This window comes from Larimichthys crocea, chromosome XVII, assembly GCF_000972845.2.
Source record: "Larimichthys crocea isolate SSNF chromosome XVII, L_crocea_2.0, whole genome shotgun sequence".
Taxonomy (NCBI): domain Eukaryota; kingdom Metazoa; phylum Chordata; class Actinopteri; family Sciaenidae; genus Larimichthys; species Larimichthys crocea.
The window spans coordinates 17,548,101-17,574,531 of NC_040027.1; the positions used below are offsets into that span (position 1 = coordinate 17,548,101).

The following is a 26,431-nucleotide window of genomic DNA, read 5'->3' on the forward strand; positions in this document are numbered from 1 at the left end:
GAGAGAGATGGTGGAGTGATAGGCAGCCACCCAGAGCAGCGTCCTGCGAACTGAGTGAGAATATGTGATAAAATAGATTAAAACTGAAGATCATTTATATTCTCTTACCGGGCATGCAGATGCAGGTGTAGTCCCCAATGCGATCCAGACATGTTCCGTCGTTCTGGCAGGGGGATGAAGCACACTCGTTGACATCTTGTTCGCAGCGCGGCCCAGCATAACCCCTGACACAGTTACATGTGAAGGAGCCATCAGTGTTCACACACTGACCACCATGCTCGCAAGGGTTGGTACCTGATGATGATGAAGAGGAAGGAGGCACAATTAAAAGCAGAACAGATCATAACGGTACATTATGCGTGTGTTTAGGACTTTCTCTTTCGTACCAATGCTGCATTCGTCTCTGTCAATGTTGCAGGTGCTGCCTATGTATCCAGGTGGACAGTTACAGTTGAACATGCCATTGATGGGGTTGGTGTCACACTGGGAGCCCTCTCTACAGGGGTTACTGATACAGGCATCATCTCTATGACAGAGCAAGCCTGAAAAGAAGCAACATCAATGAGTGAAAAGTAATCCTTAAACAAAATGCCTTCAGAGAATCTCCAACAGGAGACAATAAAGCATAACTCAGTACAAATTTGCTACAGTTAATTAAGGAGAAGTTGAACCCAAATTCAATAATGTGTCACTAATCAGTTGATGGCGCATGCAAATCTATTCTGTGGTGTAATTAGTAGATTACATTTAGTGCCTTTTTCATGTCTTTGTTTTTGCTTCTCTTTTCCAGTTGTAAACAATGATCCAATTAAAAAGGAAGTATTAAACTATAACAGCAACTATTCAGTTTGTTTTAGTTTTGGTTTCTAGTTATTTATTCTGTGTGTGGTTTCTAACTACTGGCCTACCCGTCTTTCCGTGGGGGCAGTGACAGACGAAGGAGGCCACGCGGTCAATGCATGTGGAGCCTTCGCTGCACATCGATGTAGCACAGTCGTCGATGTTTTCAGAGCAGTCGGGTCCACTCCAGCCATTAACGCACACGCAGACATAGCCGCCGATCAGGTTGCTGCAGGTACCTCCGTTCTGGCAAGTGTTTGGCTGCAGGCGACACTCATTTACATCTTCTGTACAGTGCTGACCTGTGGAGAGGTAGAGGGGTGGACAGGAAGAGGAGAGGATTAGTGTTAAGTAAACTCAGAGAGGTCCAGGTAAGCTGATGTATGCATGTTTGCTTTGTAAGTGGAGCATTTCAAACTGACATAGTTAGAATGTTTAGAAGGTGAAAACATAGAGAAGGCATACAAAATACTCTTTTTAGAGACTGCTGTGTTCAGAATGACTTAAGCTTTCCCATTCCAGCACAAAAAAAAGTGTGATGTCATCCAGCAAGCGCTGCAGTACACAATCAAATATGTGTAGTGTGCATTCCCATTTCATGCCTCATAGATACCTCATAAAAACAACAGCACAGCCTGTGGAGTTGTTCATATGCAGGGCTGAACAGCCACTAAGCTACTGCATTTTTAAAATGTTTTAGGTCAACGTCACACACATGAGGAAAACCCTTAATATCTCAAACAGCCACACCCACAAAGCCCTTACCAGTCCACTCTGGAGGACACTGGCAATTGTAGGTGTTGACTCCATCCATACAGGTTCCTCCATTGGCACACTGATGACCGGGGCAGTCATCGATGTTGTTCTCGCAGTTGGTCCCGTTGAAACCTGGCACAAATAAAAGAAAGAGACATTTAATCGTTATTTGTTTATTTTGTCCATTAGGGAAGACATGCAGTTAAATGCATGAGCTGTAGTATGATGTTTGCTTGTGTACGTAAGTATGATGATATGTCCTGGTAGTGTATTAACAGCAGCTGTGTGTTTGTTGTGTATACTTGCTAAATGTAGCAGACTGACAGTACAGTGTGTCAAATACAACACAGCCAACAGGATCAGACTGTTTGCACCTCAAACAACAGAATGCAACAAGATAGAAACTCAAAGCTACATTTTTTTTTATACATAAATACCTTTTTCTCTTTTATTCCCTTAAATTTCCATTTCTCTTTTGTACCTTCGTGCTTTCTTTCTCTCTCTTTCCTTCTGTGTGGTGCTTGGTTAACTTTTTTGCACACTGAATTAATTTAAGCCTTTTTAAAATCCTCCTACCTGGGAGGCAGTGACATGAGTAGCTGGTTTCAGAGCTCTGGTGGCAGGTGCCTCCATTTTGACACGGTGAAGGTGAGCAAGGGATGTATGAGCTTTCACAGTGTTTGCCAGTGAACCCCGGGGTACAGGTACACCTGTAACAATGACAGAGCCCATTTCATTCAGTCTTCATGAATTCAAGCTGTTTTATTTAATAAAATAAAATATAGTAAACATTTGTTTATTAAAAACTAGATTCTCACTTGTAAGAGCCAGGGTTGTTGACGCATATTCCTTCATTCTGGCATATGGAGGGTGTGGCAGCACATTCATTTGTGTCATTAAGGCAGCGAGGACCTGTGTAGCCAGGAGGACATGAACATGTGTAGCTACCACCAGAAGAAGAGCTGCATGTTCCACCGTTGGCACAGGGACTAGACAGACAGCTGTCCTCGTGCTCACACCGTGGCCCTGGGAATGAAAAGGAAGGAGAGGAGAGGAGCAGAGCGTTAGAGCTTTGGCTATCCTATGTTCCATGTATCAATGGTAGCATCTGTGTAGACTTACGGCGTTCATGCTACAGGAAAAGATATATGCAGTGACGGGTATGTATTTGTGGTTATCTCAAACACTTTTTTTAATCACACTGTTTTTGTTATCGCTGCCTGTGTTATTTTCTGGACAAACTAGATTTGCACACTGTTTAGCCGTCTCTAGAATGTATTTGCAGACAGCAGTCCTCTAAATTTCTTATTTTAATAACAGAAAAGAACTTTTAATGCATCATTATGCATACACTGTTACACAATTGCACCAAGAAGCCACTAGTTCCTTGAATCATGGTCTAACTTCAATTTAAATTCACAGATGGCTGAAAAACAGCAATCAAACAGAAAAAGAGTTCAGGATGTTTAAAACAAATGACAAATGACAAACTCCTGTGAGGTGATTAAACAGTAGCCCACCTGCCCATCCTCTGGCACACTCGCATTTGTAGTTGTCGAGGGACAGCAGGGTGCAGACTCCTCTGTTGGCACAGGGGTTGTTGGGGTAACACGTGGAGTTCTGGGGAGTTTGGCAGTGCTGTCCGGTGTAGCCAAGAGGGCAGGTGCAGGTGGCGCTGCCTGGTACAGGGACACCGGTGGACATGGACACAGAGCAGTTCCCTCCATTCAGGCAGTAGCCAGGTTGACACGGGTCCTTATGGTGGCAGTACTCACCCAGAAAGCCTGCCGCACACCTGGACACACACACACACACACACACACACACAAGAAAACACAGAAATCAATGATGGCGCACGCAAAGGCACTCACAAGGATTTAAACCTAATCGGCCCTCAATACAGACAATAAAGTTGAAAGATGAGCTAAACAAATATGTGTGTGTCTGTGTGTGTGTGTGATCACAGAGAAGCAAACAAACAAAACAAAGGAATGAGTTTCAGTCAGGTGCACATAACGCACCACATCAGACAACAGCATTGATAGCGTAATAGAGTAACATCTGCACACGAATCCTGTAGTACACACACACACACACATCAAAGAAACAAGTGAACCAGCACAGGTACACACTACTGTCTAATACACAGTCTTGCCATTGGTGAACCACATCCCTAAGCAGGAGTAATAACAAAATGTGAGGCTGTGCACGAAGAGAAACATATTCAGACTATTAATTCATATGTTAAATGGTTAAGTGACTGCATTTATTTAATGTTTTTATCCCAAGAGATATAGGAAGCTATTTATAGTACAAGCTCATGTGCGGGCACACACAGATGCTGTTAAGATGAGACCAGAGTTGAACCACGAGTCTTAAGATCACAGATGGAACCAGCTCTAAACCCGTAAACCCTGTAAGAGAAAAAGGGGAAGCTGAGCTGCTTGGTGGAAGGGTTAAACTGGGGTCAGTGCTGGCAAAGAAGAAGATAAAAAGTGGAAGGATGTGAGATGGGCACATCTGGAAGTTGTTGACTGAAAGAAGGCAGAAACTTAAAAACAACAAGCAGAAAGCACCAACAATTATCGAGGCAATGTAAAAGATGAACAGTACCTCCTGACACCAGGTAAATAATGACATAACCTACATAAATGTGTCCACAGTGTGAGGTGAGGAACTCTTCTTGATAACTGAAAGTCATTCACAAAAAAAAAATTAAAAAAAAAAAAGCTGTATGACTAAAAGGCTTGTTTATCACAATCTGACCCCATTTGCTCTACAAATCGTGTCTGTCTGCATCAGTGACCCCGTTTTTCCTCTGCTTATTCATCAACCTTTCCTTTCGATTTCTCTTTTTTCTTGTTTTTCAGTAAAGTGATTCAGCCGCATGTCGTGCAGTGGAGAGGAAATCACAATGTTACACAACATGTCCACCAGGGATCTCATTAGAGACGACGATCCCCTTTGTCACTTTCTATTCCTGTTTTTTTTCACAGTCCCTCCCACTTTCGTGCACCGCTTCTCTATGTGGGGACGGCATTTGGTGGAAGATCTTTTTCTGTTACCGAGCAGAAAAAAAAAAAGGAAAAAAAAAATGGTACTAGTCAGGTAACTTCCTGTGTGTGCTATTTTAATCAGCCGTCTGTTGCATTGTGTGTATGTGTTTGTGTGTGTGTGTGTGTGTGTGTGTGTGTGTGTGTGTGTGTGTGTGTGTGTGTGACACATGGCAGACACACTGTCTGGGGACTGTGGGCGACGGAGCAACATGCTGCCTCTTACAGAGGGCTCTAAACCTGCCTCCCTAGAGGGGTTCAGGTAACATAATAAGAGAGCAGAGATACACCACACAGTCTCTCTCTCTTTCTCTCTCTCACTCACACACACACACACTCTTTTTTACAACCATTACAAATGAAATTCATTCTGACGCTTACTAACATTTATTTATTATTGGCTACTCCACCCCAAAGCAGCTTGAAGATATTAGGTTGTGAGCGCATGGGAAAGAAGGAGAGTCATGAATCATGCCAGGCAGAAGTTTCACAGATCAATCACATCTGTGAAACGTGTGAGTCATCCAGTGTCTCTTTGAACACGACAAACAACATCTGGTGACGAATTCCCACTCTTACTGACATAGTCAGTTCACAAATGTTGTATTGTCAAATACATCAAACCCACTGACATGTACCCAAAACAACAAAACAAAATGTCGAGTAAATTTCTTTTGATTGTGACAAAAGCTAGCTTTATCTTTTATATCTTGTTTATCTCATTCAAATCCTCATATTCACGATAAACAGTTAAACCAGATGGTAGATTATTGATCTATGATCTTCAAAAGGAGAGACAGACTTCATGCCTCTTCACCTCAACTCCGTCAGATTAGACACGGCCACCCTCCCTCTTCCCTGTCTCCGTCCCTGTATCAGCATGTCTGTCACACACACACACACACACACACACACACACACACACACACACACACACACACACACCCTAAAAACACATGCCTACACACACACACACACACACACACACACACACACACACATAAATACACAAACACAAAGCTGTCCCTCCCCGCTCTAAACACAAACACAGCTTGGCCATGATATCACAACAACACAGCCGCCCCCCGTCCTGGGAATTAGGACTGCTCTTTTTTTCTTCTCCTGAGCGACCTCTCCGCCCCCCTCTCCAGGAGTAATGACACGGCCCCGTGCCCTGCGACATACATCACATTAGCGGCCTGTCACACAAAGAACACCGTGTCCAGGTTAATGCCAGGTTTACGTTTCACTGGGAACTTTTCACACATTTTCATTGTTAAAACGACCGGGGAATACGAGACGCATTTTCAATGTCAAGTACGGCCACTTCAGTGAGGAGGGTGAAATATGAAACTTGGCTACACTGTTTACACGTTTTTGGAGTTCTTTTGCAACTTTTAAGTTCGTCTGGTTAGGAAATCCCTCGACGTGCACTAGAAAGACAAAAAGGTATTGTAATATAGAGCCGTGTTGTAACTCTACACCACCCTTCAATACTTATTTGCGACTTTGTTGACAGGAAAGATGCATAGTAACCTCTATTAAATTCAATCGCTGCTATCTAACCAGTGTTGACAGAACCACATGCCATGGCGTCAGGAAACGATACTACCCTGTCCTTCAGGTTTCACTAGCAAGATAGAGAGCTCATTATTAGCCTGTGGCTGTATCACTCCAGCCCGAGGCAAACAGACAAGGCTGTGCATGATTCGCATTAATGTCAGGGAGTGGTGTCTCACTGAGGAAGAGATAACCTAACATGCTGACACACAAGTCTGTCACTGAATATATTACAGGAAGCGGCGCAATTGTTCAGACATATTTACATTATGGGACACGATGCAAGAATGAATGGACGTCTTAACACACACACACACACGTGTGCACGCGCACACACACAGTCAGATCTACTTTCATGAACAGCTCAGCACAGAGGGTTCCTGCAGCCACATTCATCTATGGGATTCTTTGTTTTGCTCCATGAGGACTTTTTTTTTTCCTCCTCTTTTCTCCATCCTTCTCTTACTCTGTGCAATTTCCTGCAGCCCTTCTTTCCCTCTCTTTCTCACTCCTCCACCTCTCATTTCTAACCCACTCTCGAGGTGTCAGGTTTCTACAGCTGGTTCATATTAGCGCCCCCATCTCACGCACACCCCTCCTTCGCTTTCTCTCTCTCTCTCTGTCTCTCCTTCGTTCTCTCCCTCCTCCTCCTCCTTCTCCTTCTTCGTCTCCTCCTCTACCTCATGCTGACCTCTGCCTGTCCTGGCTGGCCGTGGGGGCTTCATTGAGCGGAGAGGGGTGGGTTCATTCTCACTCACTCATGTAATGTCTCCCACCTCCTTCATTCCTAATTCCTATATACTGAGCTCCCCTACTCTCTCATTCTCCTCCTAGCGCCAATCCCTAATTCCTCTTTTATTCTGTGCTAATTCTCTCCTCCTACCTCTCCACCTTCTGCAACCCCACCACCACCGCCTCCTCCTCCTCCTACTCCTCCAGCCGCTATTCTAGTCTCAGCGACGCTTAATAACTCCATCATGCTCTCCCCCTGCGGCCATCACAGAGAAACAGTGTGTGAGAGAGAGAAAGAGGGAGAGCATAAACCAGCTCACATTTCATTCCCCGGATCATTCCCTGGCTTGGCTAGAGCATAGGTGGCCTATTCACTGTACTGTAGTCCTGTGTGTGCATGCATGGACATCACAAGTCAAGTGCAGAACCTGAAGAATCTGGAAGGAATCCTTGGCTTAGTGTAGTAGTTGTAGCTTCAAGAAAACATTCAAACTGTGCTTGCATCAAAGAAATGGTAATCCAAATCACATGATGATAAGATTGAAAGGAGTCAATATGCATCACTATATGGGGAAGTGTAAACAAAATCACATATACTACATGAGACCAAACTTGTGTGTGTAGAATCAAAAACCTTATTCAGACACAGGGATGATTAAGATGCACTTTCAGTCATATCACATCTAGATGTTACTCAAAGAGTACAACACTTTCTAGACATCGATGGTGAACCGAGAGACTGGTTTGCTAATACACTGAAAATCTCAACAGTGTGTGACCTTATATAGTCCACCTTGACTCAGAAAAGTCCACATTAGTACCATTTCTGTGGGGGCTGCTGCTACGAGCGTTCACAAAAAGAGAGTCTCAGTTGACTTACAGAGGAAAGGGTGGTGAAATGACAGCTACCATAGACCCTAAATCAAATCAAATCAAATCAAATCAAATCATGTGTCCAGAATTAAACTAAAGGAAATAAGGTAAAGCATATAAGAAAGAGAGCAAGAGTGATGCAGCTGACTGGTGCTTTCTACTTCCTTTCTGTCTCATTTGCACCCCCTTTTTTCTGACAAACTAAATACGGACTCTCAACAGGGCCTTTCAAATGATTGTTTTCTTTTACTCTAGGGAGGCGAGGGTGACGTGAGGAGATTGCAATGAGGTGATTACACCAAGAGATGCAACTAAATTCTACACACTTGACCTTTAAAAGGAAGAGTAGCAGTGAGCTTACAGCAGTTTTGGGACACCAATTGATGAAATTCAGTCACTCAAAAACACACATAAATGTAGTGTGTGGATAGGTCAGACTATGGTAGACTGGCTGCACTGCACCATTTATACCTATACATGAGTGCCACAGAGGAGCCTGTTCTACATTGGGGAACTCAAATGTGCCTAAATATAGATACAGTGGTTCAATTAGGGGTTCTTTTTCTCGTGTGTGGAAACTATGAATCTTTTACCTAAATTGTTGCTAGCAATGTAGTTTTAGTGGGTTGGAGGTTGTTTTGCCCACTCCCTCGCTCGTCAGCAGTGATGGGAATAACGGCGTTACTTTTTTCAGTAACAAGTAATCTAATCGATTACTCTTCCCGTCATTATAACGCCGTTATCATTACTGCCAAAAAAATGTGGCGCCTTACTATGATTGAAGGCAGCTGTTTTTCATCAGACCAACTAGCAGCAAAGATTTTTCTTGTTCCTCCTTCCTTGGTGAGGGTGGGGGCACGAGACAATCACATCAGTGATGACGATTGTGTCCATTTCATTATAATATTCAGATTTATCATAAATAATTGAACAGACACAAGTTCCGTCAAAGAGGGGTGGAGGTGGGGCCCGAATTCTTTGACATATTTGAGCATTTAAAAAAATTACTTGAAAGTAACGCAATAGTTACTTTCCAAAGCAACTAGTTACTTTTATCATTTGTAACTCAGTAAATGCTTTAGTTACTTTCTGGGAGAAGTAACTAGTAAGTGTAACTAGTTTTTTTTTTTTTTAGAGTAACTTGCCCAACACTCAGCATAGCCCCCCCCCCCCTTCGTTTTCACAAAGAAGAGCAGAGGAAGCATAAATACATGACAGAGGAAGCAGGCAGAGAGAGGTGCGAGAGTTATTTCTTTTAAAAGTTTGAAAGAATGACGTAAGACTGAGAGAAAAAAAAGAGGAAGGTGGATAAAGTGACAAAGAGAGCGCAACGAGCTAGAGATAAAAAAAAAAAGAAAAAAGAAGAAGACAGAAACGTAATGAGAGAGCAAGGCATACAGAGAGAAAAGGAGGCCAGGCAGTCGGACTGAAAAGCATCAGGGTAGACTGAATAAAGAAGTGCAGAGCAGGGTGGAGTCCAAACTAGGGACATATGGTAAAATCTCAGACTGTGTTTAAAAACACGTTCAAAAAGACTCGTCTGAGTAGCTGTGGTGCACAGCACAAGACCCATTTTCTGTCTGAGCACTCCATGTGCCTGCTTCTCTATGTTGTTCTGTCATTATCCTGTTTCTGTGGTTGACTAAAGAGGAATGTCCAACAATAGGTCTGTCGGCATAGAAATCCTCCATATCTAGATCTGTGTTATACATAATCCACTACTGACTAGATTTAGAGACACTACTTCTCCACTCCTATTCAATACCTGAATTGTGAACGTTTACTTTATTTACTGCTACAGCCCACCCAGGGAGATTTGTTTCCAGCTAGCTTATTTATTTTCTCCTAAAGTTTGCTTTGAGCTTCACAGCAGCATATACGAGGGTAATTAAGGAAGATATTTTAGCATTTCTTGTTGATGTATTTCATTGATGTTTGTCTGGTGAGGATTGAATAAGAGCTTAAAGTCTGTGTGTTTGTCTGGTGAGGATTGAATAAGAGCTTAAAGTCTGTGCAAAGGCCATTCCGAGATTTCTTTCAAAATACATTAAATATGTTGGAAAATAGTTGCTGAAAAAAAAAGACTTTGAACGATATATTCCTAAAATGTGGAGTTAGAGGTTAAAACTGTTTTTCATAAGTTTTCAGTCCAGGATTTTGGGGGCGGTCCTAAAGGGTGGCTCGATGACACGCTGAGGCCACCCTTTTCTGAACCCATCTGACACGTTTCCAACTTAAACCCACACTGAAAAGCCTTTACATCACACTGCATGTGCAGTGTGTAACCTTGTGACAAAACTGAGGTTCTTTTGACCCCACACCACCCTCTCTGTGTGACAGAGAGACACTTGTCACCTTACTGTATGTGGGTTTATGATCTGGTTGCAACATTCCACACAGTTTTGTAAGGCTTCCTCTTTCTGGGAGCGAGTCCAGATCTACAAGCGGCCTGGCATGTGTGTGTGTGTGTGTGTGTGGTACGTTTGTGTTTTTCACTCTTTGTTTGTTTGTTTGCAGTGGTGACTGTGTCTTTTATCGTAGTCTGTCATCAAAGTACAAAGAAATCCTCTGACGGCAGTGCTGTGCAGAATATTAACAGACACTGCCAATTTTAGTATTTATAGGTACTTGCTGATGATTTCTTGCTTTTCTGACATTCTAAAGACATCATCAACACTGTTTTTCACAAATTAAATTAATCTAAACATTTAATCTAAACATTTAGTTGATTAATGTTATTACAAATAATCCTCAGTTGAACGCACACTCACAAGACACTAGAGAATTAGTTACGTCTCCACCTTACAAATACTGAACCTGACCATGTTAAATGAACTTCAGGCCTCTCTTTGCCACCATGTGAACTCGCCTTAGGCTCAAGGTGCCCCTGGCTCTCCATAGACACACACATGCAGACAGAGCACATAGACAAACATATACGCAAAGAAACTCTTATCATTGTGGTTCCAGTCCCAACCACATCTAGAGAACTCTTTGGAGAGTGTGAGTGGGCTCTGGGGTTTGTTGACTTTAGTTGGGATCACAGGCCTAACCCTGTTAAAATCTATGTGTATGTGTGTGTGTGTGTGTGTGTGTGTGTGTGTATGTGTGTGTGTGTGTGTGTTTTGTGGAGGAGTGGCTGGTCTTAACTAATTTCTCCTCCTCCCCTCCCCTTTAAAAAGGGGATACCAGAGTAAACACAAAGGATGGACGTGAAATCACACCAGAGCTTTCTGTGAGTTAACAGGTGACACAAAGTGAAGAGACTGATGAATAACAATAGCCAGAGCAAAAAGATCAGAGCTCTGCAAACACACAGCTCTGAATGGGAGATGAAGCAGGTATGGCTGTAATAATAAAAGGCAAAAGGGTGAAGACCTCAACAATAACGCGGTTGTGGGAGAAGGATTAAGATGCCTGGTGAGTTCTGTCTGGAGGCATCTAAACCCCTGAAGCAGAGGGAGGGACGCAGGCATGGATGGATGAGTGACAGTTTGATGAAGGAGGCGTAGCAAGAGGGAAATTACACTCCTCTCTCAGCTCTGCTTCTCCCTCGTCTCCCTGCCCCCATTCACCACTCTCTCATCATTAGTAAGAAGTTGTGCTCCGAGGTATTCCTCCTCAAATTACCTGAAAAGAGACATCCTCTTTACATTTGGCCCTTTCTCTTCCTCTGTCTGCCCCGCAGGCAAATTCTACCTGTCAGATCAAACAGGCAGCAGGTCTGCACAACACTCTTTCTTCCCCCTCACTCTTTAAAAGAAATATATATATAAAAGACATGACAGTGACTGCAAGAGAGAAGGAGGAAAAAGGTGGGGGGGAGTTAATCAGTTTGCACCATGGCCCAACAGCAGACAAAGAGATCTTGTTCTGGGGGAAAACGGGGTTTGGACAACATAATGTGTGTAGACCCACTCTTGCTCGGACTGTTCAGGTAATACCTCAGCGAGTCAGACTCCATGTTAGTGTCAGGAATCCTCTGCGGCTAACAAACAGGACCATTGTTTCTGTGCTTATTTCATACTGCATCAGAAAGTATTCATGAATCCCTCCAGCAGTGATGTGCGTTACAAACAGGTCCCAAGCACAAATGACATGCACAAATCCACACATTCACAACACACACCTTTTTTTTCACACCCTAGGCTGGTGGCTTGCAGTGTCACCGGTTAGACGGCTTCTCTAAACCCTGCCCTGCAGTTTAGCTAGTCGACCTCTCCCATGTACCTTAATTCTCTTTCACAACGTTGTTCGTGTCCAAAATGAGACACCCAAGCTTCCTACAAAAGCAGACGCTTTCAAGGCATAACACATAATCCTATTTTGTGCAACTTACTCTTTTCTCCCCTTACCCTGTTGTCTCTCGAAAAAGTAGCAAAGCAAAGGGAAAAAGTCAAATCAAAAAATGCAAAACAGATGCATACGTCTTTCTATGTTTTTTCCCCCAGAGTTTCCAGGATGCATGAGAACTCTGCAGAGACATGCCAGTGGCAAGTTGGCGAATGACAACGTGCGCAGGAGCTCATAAATGCTGCCAATAAAAACACAGCGCTGTCTGCAACGTGGATCTCCTTTAGTGGAAGTACCAGACAGGAATAATTCTGTCTTCACCTCTAAATATGTGTGAACATTAATTTCCAGTTATCACATAAACCGGATATACTTAACATTCAAAATCAGGCTGGCTGATTGTAAACTAAGAATAACTTCAAGTATCTTGGCAAACAGTTGTCCAAAGTGGTCTTACTGACACAATATTAATTGTATGTTTAATTATACAGTTACTCCCAGTCTGATCCCAGACGAGAGCCATGTGACATAATTAGGCTGTTCCAAGCCAAGCGGCCGAAGTGACTGTTTACTTACAACCGGCTGCCTTTAATACACTGACACACATAATTTGATTTTAAACAATGACCCTTTTGACCAGCAGCAGGAACCAGACAGTTCAGACCGAGGCAAGTGAGTCTATTTGGGTACACATATGTGTGTGTGAGAGTGTGTGCTTGTGTTCATGTTTGCTTGTGGGCAGCAGAAAAAAAAGAAAGAAAAGAAAATTGACTGACTAGTTAATCAGTCTAACAGTAGGCCTGCGCTCTGTCAGCTGACTCTTCTAAAATGAGAGTCCCCTCTGTGTGTCTTCAGGGCCGTTCTTTTATCACCAACATCATCATTTAATGCCGAGAAGTAAAACTGACTTAATCGTGATGAATGGAGAGTATTTGGCTGGGCAAAAGTGAGAGGAAATACAAGATATATCTAAAAGACTTATCAAAAGAGTAAGTTAAGCCTCGCCTCATTTTGTTGTTTATGGTGTCGGCTAACCTTTACTGGTAGTAATAATACAGACAATACTATGTCAATAAATAAGTATTCCTGGGTTGGACCACACCTATCTTTGATCTCAGCTACAAACCTGTACAGTTTTGTGACTCATCAGTCCACATATAGACAGACAGACAAATATACACCTGTCAGTGTATACAGTACAGTAGTATTTACAGTAGTAAGTATTTCCAGGAGATGTAACATGCAAACGGCAGCAAAGGATTTGAATGTTGTTTCAGAGACTTATACCAGTAGTTTTGACATAAAGCCAGCCCTGTGTACTGATAATCTCGGCTTGTTGTTAGAAAATCATCTAACCAAGACAATATAACTTTGTTTTCTCCACCTGTGTAACATTTCCAAAATGAAAAGCCGCCTATCGTGAGCTGTCCTTGAAAAGGTCATTCTGGCCTGTGTTTCATCACATCTTTATCACTGGCCCGGCCTGCACAGCCATCACCTGCACTTCACTACTTTATAACACAGCTGCCACACTTAACTAACTAGATGTGTCAAGATCCTGGGGGCCACTTCATCGGTTGCCTGCGTGTTCAATAACTGAATATGAAAAAAATAGTGCGTATACGGTGCATAGTACAGACACTGACAATTTGCACCTGCAGCATAATGGCTCACTAACCTTCAATTAGACAGGGGGAATGTCAAACACTGATTAAGGAATGTTGCTTTCTCCGTCGCTATTTACAGAAGTAGCAGTGTTGAAATTCCTAAAGCTCTGGGAACAGACACACAGCGCGATTCACATCACATTTGGTGAAATATGATCAGGATCACGAACCAGCTACGGTGTTTTTTCATTGGGAATTTGGCTTGGGAGTGGCAACGCAATTATAAAGATAGCTCAGTCTTAATTACAAACTAGGCTAAGCTGTCAGAAAGTGGAAGGCGTAGATCAAACAGACCGCTGCTCTCCTTTACTCTGCGGCACTTTTTCCTCAATGGTCTGATTGCGCCACTGGTAGCAGAAGAGACTCACTTGCAGGTTTATTTCAAGTTTCCACAACAACATGGCACGAGTCCAGAAACAAAAGGCTACACTAATACGTGTGGTGAGAGTGATTAACCTACTTGTCATTTTAATTCAAATCAGCCAAGTTTCAGATTGTTTTTCCCCATCAATTATACTGAATAGGTTACTTTCTCAAGTACTAAAAAGTCCCATCATTGTCTTGACATCTCCCAGCAACAACAAATCAGTGGTAAAATATGTTGGCAACACTTAGAGCTATCAATTTTTGTAACAACAAGAGAGTAAGTAACAAAATCCCTGAAATGTCCTAAATAACATCTTGGAGGTGGAAATGTGTGTATTGGTATTGTTCCCAGTACTGGTGTACTTTGTCAGACAGAGCAGTCTATTATTCCCTCTTCCGTGCCTGAGCAAAACCTCATGGTCCCGTGGACAAGCTGGGGTTCATCTAAAAAAAATCCTATTTCTGTACTGGCTTTCACATCCAACAATCCCCTTATGGGGTGTTTTAGTGCTGTGTTCTCATGACTGTTAGCAGTGTTGTGGTGACGGCGCAAGTTAAACTGAAAAAAAAAGTCTGTGTGTTTGATCACAGCCAGACAATCTTACCTGCAGTACCCAGTGCCATTGCTAAAGGTCAGACACGTAGCGTTGTTAACACAAGGCGCCTTATCGTCCATACATTGTAGAGCTGCAAGAGACAAGAGAAGAATTAGAGACAATCAGAGAGGCACTTCATCTGTTCACTTCATCATTCGTCTTTTCAGTGACGCCAATGTTACCAAAAGCAAAAAAAAAAACAACAAAAAAACATTATATATGAGCACATATCTGATAACATATATAACATATACTCAACACTGATGCGGATATATCTGCGATAGGCCAATATCAGCTGATAATATTGGTCGGGCATTACTACAGTTTACCACCTGGTTTAATGGTACATAGTCTTTTTCTTGACTTACTGTGTCTAGAGACAGACATACAGAGACAACATGATGACGATGTCTTCATGTATCATGTGTCAAAAATATACAAATACAATTTTAATGTATATCAAAAAAATGATGTGTTGAAATTACAAGAAAATTCCTCACAACGCGGGTAGATGTAGCCTTGCCTGCAGCGCTTTACTGCGGCTAAATTTCAAAGTTGGCACTGCTCAAAACAAATTCAGGGTTTCCCCCCCAGAAAATTGGTTAGAGGAGGTGACAAGAGCCACCTCACACACACACACACACACACACACACTCCCCACCCTCTGAGGGAAACCCTCCACACTGTCTACAATTTCCCCCCTCTCGCCTCATCTTTACAGAGATAATGCAGAAGGATCGCCACCTATCTAGCCTATGAAAAGCCAGCCTGAAATCAGCCAGTGGTCACAGGACGGCCGGATGGGCAGGCAGACAGAAATGAGCCTTGACGAAGACAACAAAGCCCAACTATCTCCCGGCCAATGATACACTCATAGCCAGACACATCCGCTATTGTGTGGCCTTCAAGCTGCCAGAGACACTCAAGTGGTCTTCACGCACACCATGCCCAACTACAGTGTGGTGTTCTCAGTCTTTATTTATTTATCAATGTGATGTGGTAATCAAATGAAAGACGCCACCGTTGAGTGTGTGTGATTAATTAATTAACATCAGTGGCTGTAGGAAAGCTGCCCGTTTTACCATTTTGTTTTATTTGCAGGCTCACGTGTTAAAGTGATTATGTGGTACGTCTCTACTGTAGAACAGAGCTCTTTTTTACAAAACTGATGGTAGGTCAGCTGATTTAGAAGAAACGCCAACAATGTCTTCATAAAACAGTCATTGCATTACAGGAAGCGCGCTCAGAAATGGTGTTACTTCCTGTGCATAGGTTAATCAGTGTCGCTCAAGTCGAGGAGTCCCTGTAAACTCACTTTATTTAACCCTTTATGATTTTGTGGTGGTAAAAGTCGGACACATGGCTCAGTGGTCTAGTTTCTGAACTGGTCTGGTCAGAGAGAGCAGAGGCAGACTAATGCCTTTGAGCCTGGCTGACAGACATAGTCCATTAGACATGGGGATACCGTTCATAAACCACTGTGAAATTAATAATCCCAACAAGCACGCACACATGCATGCCTCCATGTGCACAACTGCACAGACCTCCACTGAAATAAAGTATGGGTTGATATCAGACTACTGCTGCAGCACAAGAGACCACAGAAAATACTGTGCTATTCTGGGACTATTTCTGAACTGAGCAGACGCAGGGTATGCACACTTGCTGCGAGTCAACACACGAAAATCATGCAAGCATAATAACAGTGCAGACAGCACACATATGTGGTTAAACCTGTGACACAGTGGAAAATGTCTGTCACGTTTTAGTCTAAATTTAATGGCAAATCATTTCTTTATCTTCTTTCGAGTAAATCATAAAACATTTGTGCAGTAGATCTTTCCAACACACCATAGGGTATATGGCAGGATACCAGTCGTCTATTACCAAGCTGACAATTGCAAAATCAGCTAAATAAAAAGAAAATAAAGAAGTAGCAGTGATGTGGGGGCGGATGAATGGTAAACTGCAAAGGCCAACAAAAAAAGGCCGAGGGAGTGAAAGAATGGAAGCAAGAGAGCAGAGACAGGAAAAGGCTGCTCTCATCCCCCGACTGGTTTGACGAGCTTCCCATACACGCTGTCGCAATGCCAGATGCAATGATCTTAACAGATTTGGGACAGCCTGCCTCTTATTACGCCATTTTAAAAACAAACACACACACACACACACACACACACACACACACACACACGCACACACACACCAATTACCCCATGATGTACAGGTCACCAATTCCCCCGAATAAAATTTTTAGAAAAGGTTTTGAGCAATCCGCCTCTCTAAAGAAAACAAACAAAAACGTTCACACGCATTAAAATGATTGACGAGTGCTTTGTGATCCAGACTCATATCACCAGCATTGATTCCTCTCTACCTGGCTGTTCTCACACTTTGCTATCAATGAGCCATGGACAGGAACATTTCCCAGGAATGAGAGCCTTGATAAGACCCAATCGACAAAGTCAACAGCGAAACTAGAGGCAGATGGCGTGAGCTGAGAAGAAACAGCTACCTGACTGAATTATTAAGATCATTTGGGCCCTTGCTAATTGGAATAACACACTCCTTTTCTCACTCGCTACCAAAACATCTTCTAGCTTTTGTATGTGTGTGGTGTTTTTGTGCGTGCATGCAGGTTATGGGGGAGGAAGTGGAGTTTTAGTGGGAGAACAAAAGCAGGAGATTTACAGTGTCTGCAGTCTAGCAGCCTGGGAGGTAAGCTGTGTGTGATCCCTGCTGATGAAAGCTGTAACTGTAAATATGCCATTATGCAAAGAGTGAAAACAAAATGTATGCATACACAGAGGTCAAAGCACTCTCCCCAAAGACTTCAACATGATAGTATGAGTAACTGTATTTGTATAGCCACCTGTTTTGTGTGCATATTTTAAGAAGCTAAAGAAAATATTGCAAAAAATGTCACCATATAAAAAAAGTCTAATGGAAGACCTTGATATTAAATCACATTTCCTTTGTAGTCAAAAATAATGGCAACGTGTTTATTAAATGTACTGTATGTATTACGTGTGTGGTTAATGCTATTGAAGAGTAAGGGCTACACCGGCATTTAACCAGACCAAAGTGACACTTGCAGGTATGTTGACATGCTGTTTAATGTGCTGCAGCTGAGCAGCTGATTAACTATTTAGCCTGTAGACTGAGCGCTCTTTTTGCCTGCGAATGTTTGTTTGGTTGCTCGCTCAACAAGCTGCTCTGACGAGTGTGTGTGGTCGTGTTTGTAAGTCTGATAAGAAAGAGACCTTACTGCTTTATGCAAGATTTGATTGCATAAAGTCTCCAAACTGCGTAAAAACTAGGGGGTGTTAAAAGGACAAGTGATCTACAGAACAGATAAGTATTTAAGTTTTATTATCATGCATCCAGTCCACCAGAAAGCCCCAAAATAAGAACGAAACTAGCAGAAGTGTTGTTGGTGGTGGACATAACCACATAGTCACCAGTTTGATTCCAGACAGGTCACCCTTGTCGCGTGCCACCCACTCTCTATCATCCCACTGGTTGACCATAGCACCACAGGCAATACGTGAATCATAGACCAAGGCCGGCTTAGACGGGAAAGCAGAAGTGAGATTCCCAGATATAAGATAAAATTGTGAGATGCTTTCGAGTTGCTTTCTGGTTTCAGGTACTGAGAAATCAAGAAGGTCGCCATCATACGTGACACACTACCTTGCGTCATTGTCATCGGCCTACCTGTGGATGACGTTAGGCCTCATCTAAATCCACTCAATGTTGCCACAGTGTCTTGCAATGTGGGAATCTGAAAGGCCTGACGATGTTGTATTGTGAAAATGAGATCATAAAAACAGAAATACAAAAATCAGCTATACAAACCAAAGACAACAATGTTTTTCAGTTTGGATCAATAATGTGCCGCTTCTTAGAAACGACTTGGGTTCGTTTTTTTTTTTTGCCCATACAAATTTTATTAAATTTTATAAACATTAACATACACAACACATAAGTCACAGCACAATGACAAAGACTGGAAAGGGACAAAGTAATAAATAAATAAATCAGTAAATAACGGCTTGGCATTAAAAGTAAACCCTGGGACATTGTACTAAGTAAGAAGATAGTTATGGTTGAATCTTGGGTTGGATTTAATGAAAATATGAGCTTTTCTGAAGGAAGAAAAGCACTGGCAGAGGGTCTATATTGAGTAAAATGACCTTGTGTGCTGACCTTTTAACATTTTCAAAACTTTCTGATTCAATCGTCAGCTATGTGTTTGGGTTTTTAAGGATAATCCTGATAGAAATGCTGGGCTATTTAAAAGGGTGATCATGGGAGTTGTGTCTTGCAAAGCAGACGTGTGAAACAGTTCGGCTTGTTAAGTTACCAGGGGAAAGACTGACCAGAAAGATCTTTAACTAGGACAGAGCATAAAGTCATCTTTGGATCTGAGATGTTTCTGCAATATTTTCCTTTTTATTTTCAGGAACTATCTGTAACGTATTATAAATATAGTCACACAAAAAAAACAACTGAAGTGCTGCCATAAGGAACAATGGAAAGAGGAGACTTGGTACAAGCTCAAAGCTCAAAGCACAAATGAGGAAGGCAGCTATAATTTAATTTTCGGTTTCACTGCCTCATGTACGATGACTTCTCACTTCATCAGTAAAATATCGGCACGTCTACCAAGCAGACTGACACCATTTTATACTCATGGATCCCAGACAACATTGGTGAGATCCTGACTTTTCTTAAGTGTCATCAATAGGTTCACGTCTTTGCTTTTTGTCTTGTGAACTACTGCATGCTGTGAAATTTTGTGCAGACATTTGTAATCAAAAGAGGAATCTTCGATCCCCTGTTCGTTCAACTAGGGCCATCATCAGGTCCAAATTTCTGTTTGTCCAATAAGACAAAAAAAAACAAAACAACAACTGCAAACTAACTAATGACATTCTCATCAACTTTACCCACACTTTGAGTTTAGTGCTAATTAGCAAACGTTAACATGCTGACTTTGGTATTTAGCTCAAATCACTGTTGTTTCCAAGTACAGCCTCACGGAGCCTGTGGCACGGCATGACTGTACAGTCTCAGTCTTTAAAACAACTCTTCCAGCGTAATCAGCACTTCATTTGTTTTTCTCTCCATTAAGTTTTTCACTTTCTATTACTAGAAGCATTTACTGAGCTGTCCCCACTGCGAAGGGACCTTGGTTTTTGGTAAACTGCGAAGAACGGAAGCAACCACAACTACTTTTGGATGCGTGGTGACATAAATTCCGGGTTAAAATTAGATTCGACAAGTATCGTCTTTTTAAAATCTGGTTATTTTTCTGTCAGAATCTGTAAAAACTAAAAAAACACTGAGCCATTGCATATAAAGTCTCAGTGAAGAGAAGGCAGAAATCACAGCCTTTGATGGCGAGGAGCCAAAAAAAGAAAGAAGAGAAACAGAGTCGGAGTCGGGTTGTTGTGCTCAGCTGGCATAATGCTGGGTCCTCCCACAGCACTCGCCACTGCTTTGTCACCGACACCACAGCGGGTCCCTGGAGGGATCCAGCCATGTCGCAAGAAGAAATAAAAGAAGAGGGAGGAGGGCGAAAGATGGATGGGCTCGGAGCTAATAGCTTAAGATTGAGATGAGGAAGTAATTATGAAACTACAGACAAAGACTGCACGCGAATGTGTGCGTCCCTAAGCTCTGGCACACATCCATACAGCGGAGGGCAGGAAGTTGTTCGCACTGAGTGAGGAAGTAACCCCATTTCCTGGAATTGCTGTACAAGCCTCTATATCCAGCAGGCCAAACAGTCGTCATGGTAACTTGCAATAAAATACCCTTAGCTCAGCATGGAAGGAGGTAGACGAGGCTCAAACTAAACACTGTTACCCAGAGGGAAGCTTTACAGGCCCACACAAACAGCGGAGGAACCGAGCAGAGGAACCGAGCGAAGGGGCTTTAAGGCTTTAGTCTTGCAGGTCAGCTTCAGTTTAGAGGGTGGTGACATACAGTAAGACACAGAGAAGTGCCAACAGAAACAACAAATGAGTGCGATCACTGAGGATTTCTCAAGGTCATGTCCTGGATCTTTGTCGTGGCAGATCAAGGCATTTTTAAATGCAACAGTATCTGTATTATTAAATCTGATCAAACCCTATTATGTAAGCCACTGCACTTCAGGTACGCCGGCTGTCAAATACGCTGCACAAGCCTGATGGCACAAGACTGTAAACTTGTTCCTAGACAGATGAGAAATGTCACATATTAGCATAAAAGACATAAAGCTGTCAGTAGTTTCAATAGATTAACATGACATTAAAATGGGAGGATAAAAAACTTGATTGGGACGGCCCCGGTAATTACCCTGCCATCCTCCCAACTGAGACGGTTGCCTTGTTGTTGTAATTACTTGGAACATTTGGGAGAGTCTCATCTTAGAACTGCCTGCCGGCTCAGTCTGAGTGTGTGTGTGTGTTGGAGGGAGAAAGAGACAGACAGAAACAAGGAGGAGAGGACGAGAGTAGACCAGACGAGGCCAATGCAGGGACTTTCCCTTGCTCATTCATATCCTTACTTTTTCAAAACTTCTTTTATTATGAGAAAAAACAAACAAACTCAGGACTAAATGTGCAGAAATGTTGATGTTTCATTCACATTATTTTTTTTAGAATGTTTAAACTGCAGTCTAGTTCAACTTTAATTACTAAAGTCTGTGAAAGAACGTGTCCATATTCAACAGCTCACTACTGGCTCATGAGATACAGGCTAATAGCTTGAACAGGAGGGGTAACCATGGACCAAATGAATAATTATCACAGAATTATCTCAGCATTCATACGTTTTTATATAATTAATTCAAAATCTCTTTTATCCCATTGAATCAAATGTTTCTGTGTATTACAGTTGTTGGTAAATGCTACTTAGCACTGATTTAGTCCAGATGTAGCCCTTCACTATCTGAACCATGACCAATGGTGTAGGTGGTGAACCATTAGAAATGATTTCTACTTTGGCCAAACATCTTCACTTTCTCTCTCTCTCATGATGATGATGTGTCCCATATAAATTCATTCAGCCCAGGTAAATCAATACTTTTTAAAGATTCAAAAAATAGTCCATTCAACCAGCATCCAAGTACTGAAATGAGACCGGTCATTACAGCTGGTTGTTAAACACAGACTATATTAATACTGCGTCCTAATACAAAGTAATTTCCCTCCTTCCCATGCCTGATGTGCCCCGCTTGGTTCATTACTCCATGCGCCCTGCCTGAATGTCTCCAGGATTACGGGGCTGTGTTGGCCAAGGAATGCAGGCCGCAGTAATTCCCTGTTAATTTGCTAACCTGTTCAACAGTGCAGACACAACGCTCTGTAATCCCCTCGACCTTCACAGCCGCAAACGCCACCTCCTATAGTAAGAGTGCATGTGGTTCAGGCGGGGCATGCACCTAGCTTCATTCACATTCTGACCGGTATTTATTTAATGTGTGGGGGATCAAAGTCGCTCAAAACAAACTGGTTCTGCAGGGCATTGGTGCTGTATTAGCACGGTGAAGCTACATGGTAACAGGCCCATAACTATGGCTTTCAACTTGTCTGCTATGCATTTCAACTTCAAGACCTTAAATCACAGTAGGTCTGTAAGTTTACGTCTATTCTAAGCCACCGTGGCTACACAGATGCACTGTATATGTGCGTGACACGTACACATCTGGATCACAGGCCTTCACCTACTGACCTTTACAGTTCTGCACATTATTTACTACTTTCTCCAACCACAACCAACAAGTGTAGGACCAAATCACATGTGGAGGCCTGGCTTTTTAACTACACTACTAATCAGAAGGGTGGAGAGGGCTGGACTGAATATAACCAGGAACACACTGAAGCAGTGAGAGATGTATTTTATTGAAACTGCAGGAGGCAGATGAAGACGGATAAGAAACCAAGGTTATCACAGAGAATATGTCATAAGCCACATTAATAACACAGCCACAAAGCAGTGGGTTGAGCTGGTGGTCAGTAAATAATGCAGTGTTGTGGGCAGCTCAATAAATATCTTTGTCTCCAGAGCATGGCACAGATAAATCACATTTCACACCAGACTCCAGCTTGGGTCAGACGCAAGTAAACCATGGGCGGCACAATTGCTGGCCTTTGTAAGTTTGCATCCACAATGCCTTACATACACACACACGCAAATAGATACACACACGCACGTCGGCTCTCTGCTGTTTTCACTGGGCAAATATATTCAACCATTCACATACCCACACCATAGGGCTAACACTATGTCGTGTGCCACGACATTGGCACCTACGCTTCCTCAAGAATCAGATTGACATTCAGCTGGGCTGTAGCACAGTACTAACCGTGTCCCTGCATCCAACGCAGAAGGGCTTCATTGTCCTTTACAAGCCCTAAAAGTGTGATTAAATGATAGCGTTGATTCTTTTTGGAACGAGTCACACACACGATTTGTTGACAAATGCAAATGTGAGCCCTGGTATGTTGTTGCAGGTAGTTTAGGAATGTGTCACGCATCATATTTTGCAGTCAGAGCAGTATGGTTTACCTCACAGAATAAAATTCAGTGTAATACACGGAGTGCAGTGTGCCCCGTTTTCACTGTCTCAGGATTAACATGCTTCAGCCGTGCTGCTGGCGTGGAAAGTTGTGATTATAATAAGCATTTTCACTACATCTTCACAGCGGGGGATCATTGTTGTTGCCCACAATGAGGAAGGTCAAACTGTTCCTCCCCAACTGAGCTGTGAAACACTAAACTGACTGCCTTGGCATGTGTGAAGTATAATTTTTCTAAATGTTTATGTTCGGTGGATTTCAGCTCTTTTATGATCTACTTTAATGCACCACATTGGATCTGTATGCGTCAAGTTAAGATGCTGCTGAAGCTGGTCTCAACTTGCAAACATCTAGCAGGCTTTTATTGTGAAGACGCCACAGGAAGTGCAGCTCTAAGTGTCACAGAGGGTATTTGATAAAAATAATTTTTAAAATATCGCAAACGAGAAATAGTAAAGCAAGAAACACTCATGGTGAACCAGTTGAATATACAGCTGCAGGCTACCAGCGCTTATTGCAGGGGTAGAGGGGTAAGAGGGTAAACCTCAAACCTTCTCCTTCACGTCATTAAGATAAACAACACCTTCTCTAATGTCATCCTGTTAGAAAACCCATATAGAAAACCACTTGTGCATCTGCACATATCACAAGCCGTCGTCACAGTTGCTCACGGTGCAGCGCAGTGGAAGTTTTACCATTAGCGGGTAAGAGTATAGGTGAGGACAGAGAGAGGAGGGGAAAGAAAATAATGGTGCACAATGTGTGTTTGAGAGAGAGAGAGAGAGAGAGAGAAAGAGAGAGAGAGGCTGAACAGGCGGGGAGGGAGGAATGTCAAACACCAACAACATTCCACTGCTTCTCCTTGCACTGCCTGCAGCACTTTTGCATTGTCTCTTCTTCTTTTGTGTAACCTCTCTCTGTTCAGAAGTCACCTATAGTCAGAAAGTGAGAAAGAAAAGCCGGGCTGCATGTATCGACTTTGAAAAAAAAAAAAAAACCCATCTAAGATGAAGTCAATCTCACTTCCTTCGGTAAAAAAGATGAAAAGGCTACGGCTGTGTCTTATTTCTGAGGGCAGACACAGAAACAAATAAGTGGAAAGCAGCATGATGGGTTCATGAAAATTCAAGAAAGTACTAAATTAGAATAACATGAATAAACATAAGCTAAGTGACATTTTGTTTTTTTTGGAAAGTACCTTGATCTAATTAGGCCACTACCAGGTAACATGCTGTTTTGTGTTTATTTGTGTTACAACTGAGTTCCAAGCAAGCAAGCAAGCAAGGCAAAGTATTGTCTGTTGGTCTACTAGACCTTGATCAGCCAACTCTCTTCAAGTCTTTTCAGTGCTGTTTGTTAGTGCGAGCCACAAAGCCACAAAAGGTACTTTTAATTGTTCTGCAATTTCTATGCAGGACGACATTTCATTCTTCAGAGTTAAGTCCTAATCCACTGCGAGCTGACCCAAGACCTATTTTAAGACTTTGTACTCTAATGAGTCCTTAATTATAGAAAAGTGCACAAAAAAGGTAAATCCTTATATATGCTGTGTTAAATACACATAAACACTGCCAGCAATTATGTGACAAATGTACAGTACAGGCAATGTACTCTCCCTCTGCCCTCCTTATTATTTCACAATTAGGGGTTTTTACAGAGTACGATCCAGAAATCTGGACCACAGGGTGGTCAAAGATTTGTTGCTGGCAGTGTTATGCAAGCAATACATGGGTAGGGTCTTATAAGTAAGTTAAATAAGTGTGAAACCATAATGATATTGGTGGATGTTTGCCCTTTAATCCACATTTATTGTATCCACTCTTTCATCGCTGTCTTAATTCAGCAGAGCAGTCTAAACATGGTTAAGTGTCCATTTTGAATTCTTCCTCTTGCTCTCTCGCTGTTCAACATCTGGGCAGCGGTGCAGCTCAGCTCAGCTCAGCCCAGTAGTAGTAAGCCACAGTATCCATATTAATCAGACTTTAACAGTCTTACAAAGACTCAAAGTGATGTTAGCTTCAATTTTAGTGGATTTATGGAGGCGTGCAATCATTTGTAGCCTTTCAAAGTATGTGAAAATGCTTAATTTTACCAATTTAACAGTAGTAATAACACAAACAGAGGGAATACCACTGAATAACGTTGGTAATGTGGAGTATAAACCCTAAACCTACATTGTTTTATCAAAGTAAAGTTAGTTTATTGTATGTTTTGGGTTAAAAAAAAAAAGCCATAGGAGTTCCTATATTAACACAGCAAAAATAAATCACCACAAAACGTGTTTAAAAGTCTTTCCATGAGTTAAATATCCATCTAAAGTTACCTGTTTTGCTCTTTCAGGTAACTTTTTCATGACAACGCACAAGTGTACGAGCAGAGTGTAGATGCTAGGTCTGCCCCGTGTGTCCCGCTGATGCGGAGGCAACAAAACGTGATCATGACAAGGTTGTGGTTTATATCATTTATACAAAAAACAAAAATAAACAATAATATTAAAAAAACAAACTTACCGAGAGAGAGGTGAATGAAGCAGAAGACAAAGACTAGTGATTTGCCCGAGGAGACACCGGGGATCTGCTCCATATTTTCTGTAAAATCCACATAAGGTCGCCAGCCCCAAAGTTGAGTTGTCTCCCGGGACGGTTACTTCTCAAAAAAAAAGAAAAAAAAAGAAAGAAGAAAAAGTCTGGTAGAAAATAGGTCACACACAAGTTAACAAAAATTACAACATCTCGGCGCTTTTTCTACATGTGTCCTACAAGCTGTTTTTGTTTAAAAACCGTTTAAAAACACGTTTAAAGTTTAACGTCTCCTCACACACGGCAGTTAAAAAGTCTTCCACCTCCGTGCTCGCTCACCAGGCACTGAAGTCACGCAGCGCGCACGCAGAAACTCGTATCCTTCCGCTAGAAGTCAAGCAGGGATCTATCGGGCGCGTAAAAAAAAGATGGTAAAACGTCTTTAAACCATATATCTAACTCAAGTTTGTTTGTCACCGCTTTAAAAAAAAATAAAAAAATCACATTACTCACTGTGTGTGTTAGTTTTATGCTGGACACAACTTAAACACACACTTACACACACGTTAACGTTTTCTTTCTCTGTGTCGCCGCGGCGGAGGA

At 42.2% G+C, this 26,431-nt stretch overlaps 1 protein-coding gene across 1 annotated transcript in view; it reads right to left on the minus strand.

Annotated features, from left to right (window-relative positions):
• The window catches only part of notch2 (notch receptor 2), a 40,955-nt gene extending 14,728 nt beyond the window's left edge, over positions 1–26,227 (minus strand). The window contains exons 1-9 of the mRNA XM_010730171.3: positions 25,820–26,227; positions 14,746–14,827; positions 3,117–3,391; positions 2,415–2,622; positions 2,173–2,306; positions 1,606–1,728; positions 909–1,142; positions 387–542; positions 109–294 (exon numbers count right to left, since the gene is read on the minus strand). Coding sequence (XP_010728473.3) covers positions 109–294; positions 387–542; positions 909–1,142; positions 1,606–1,728; positions 2,173–2,306; positions 2,415–2,622; positions 3,117–3,391; positions 14,746–14,827; positions 25,820–25,892 — 1,471 coding nt within the window. The 5' untranslated portion in view covers positions 25,893–26,227. The remainder of the gene's footprint in view (positions 1–108; positions 295–386; positions 543–908; positions 1,143–1,605; positions 1,729–2,172; positions 2,307–2,414; positions 2,623–3,116; positions 3,392–14,745; positions 14,828–25,819) is intronic.
• Positions 26,228–26,431: the final 204 nt, after the last annotated feature.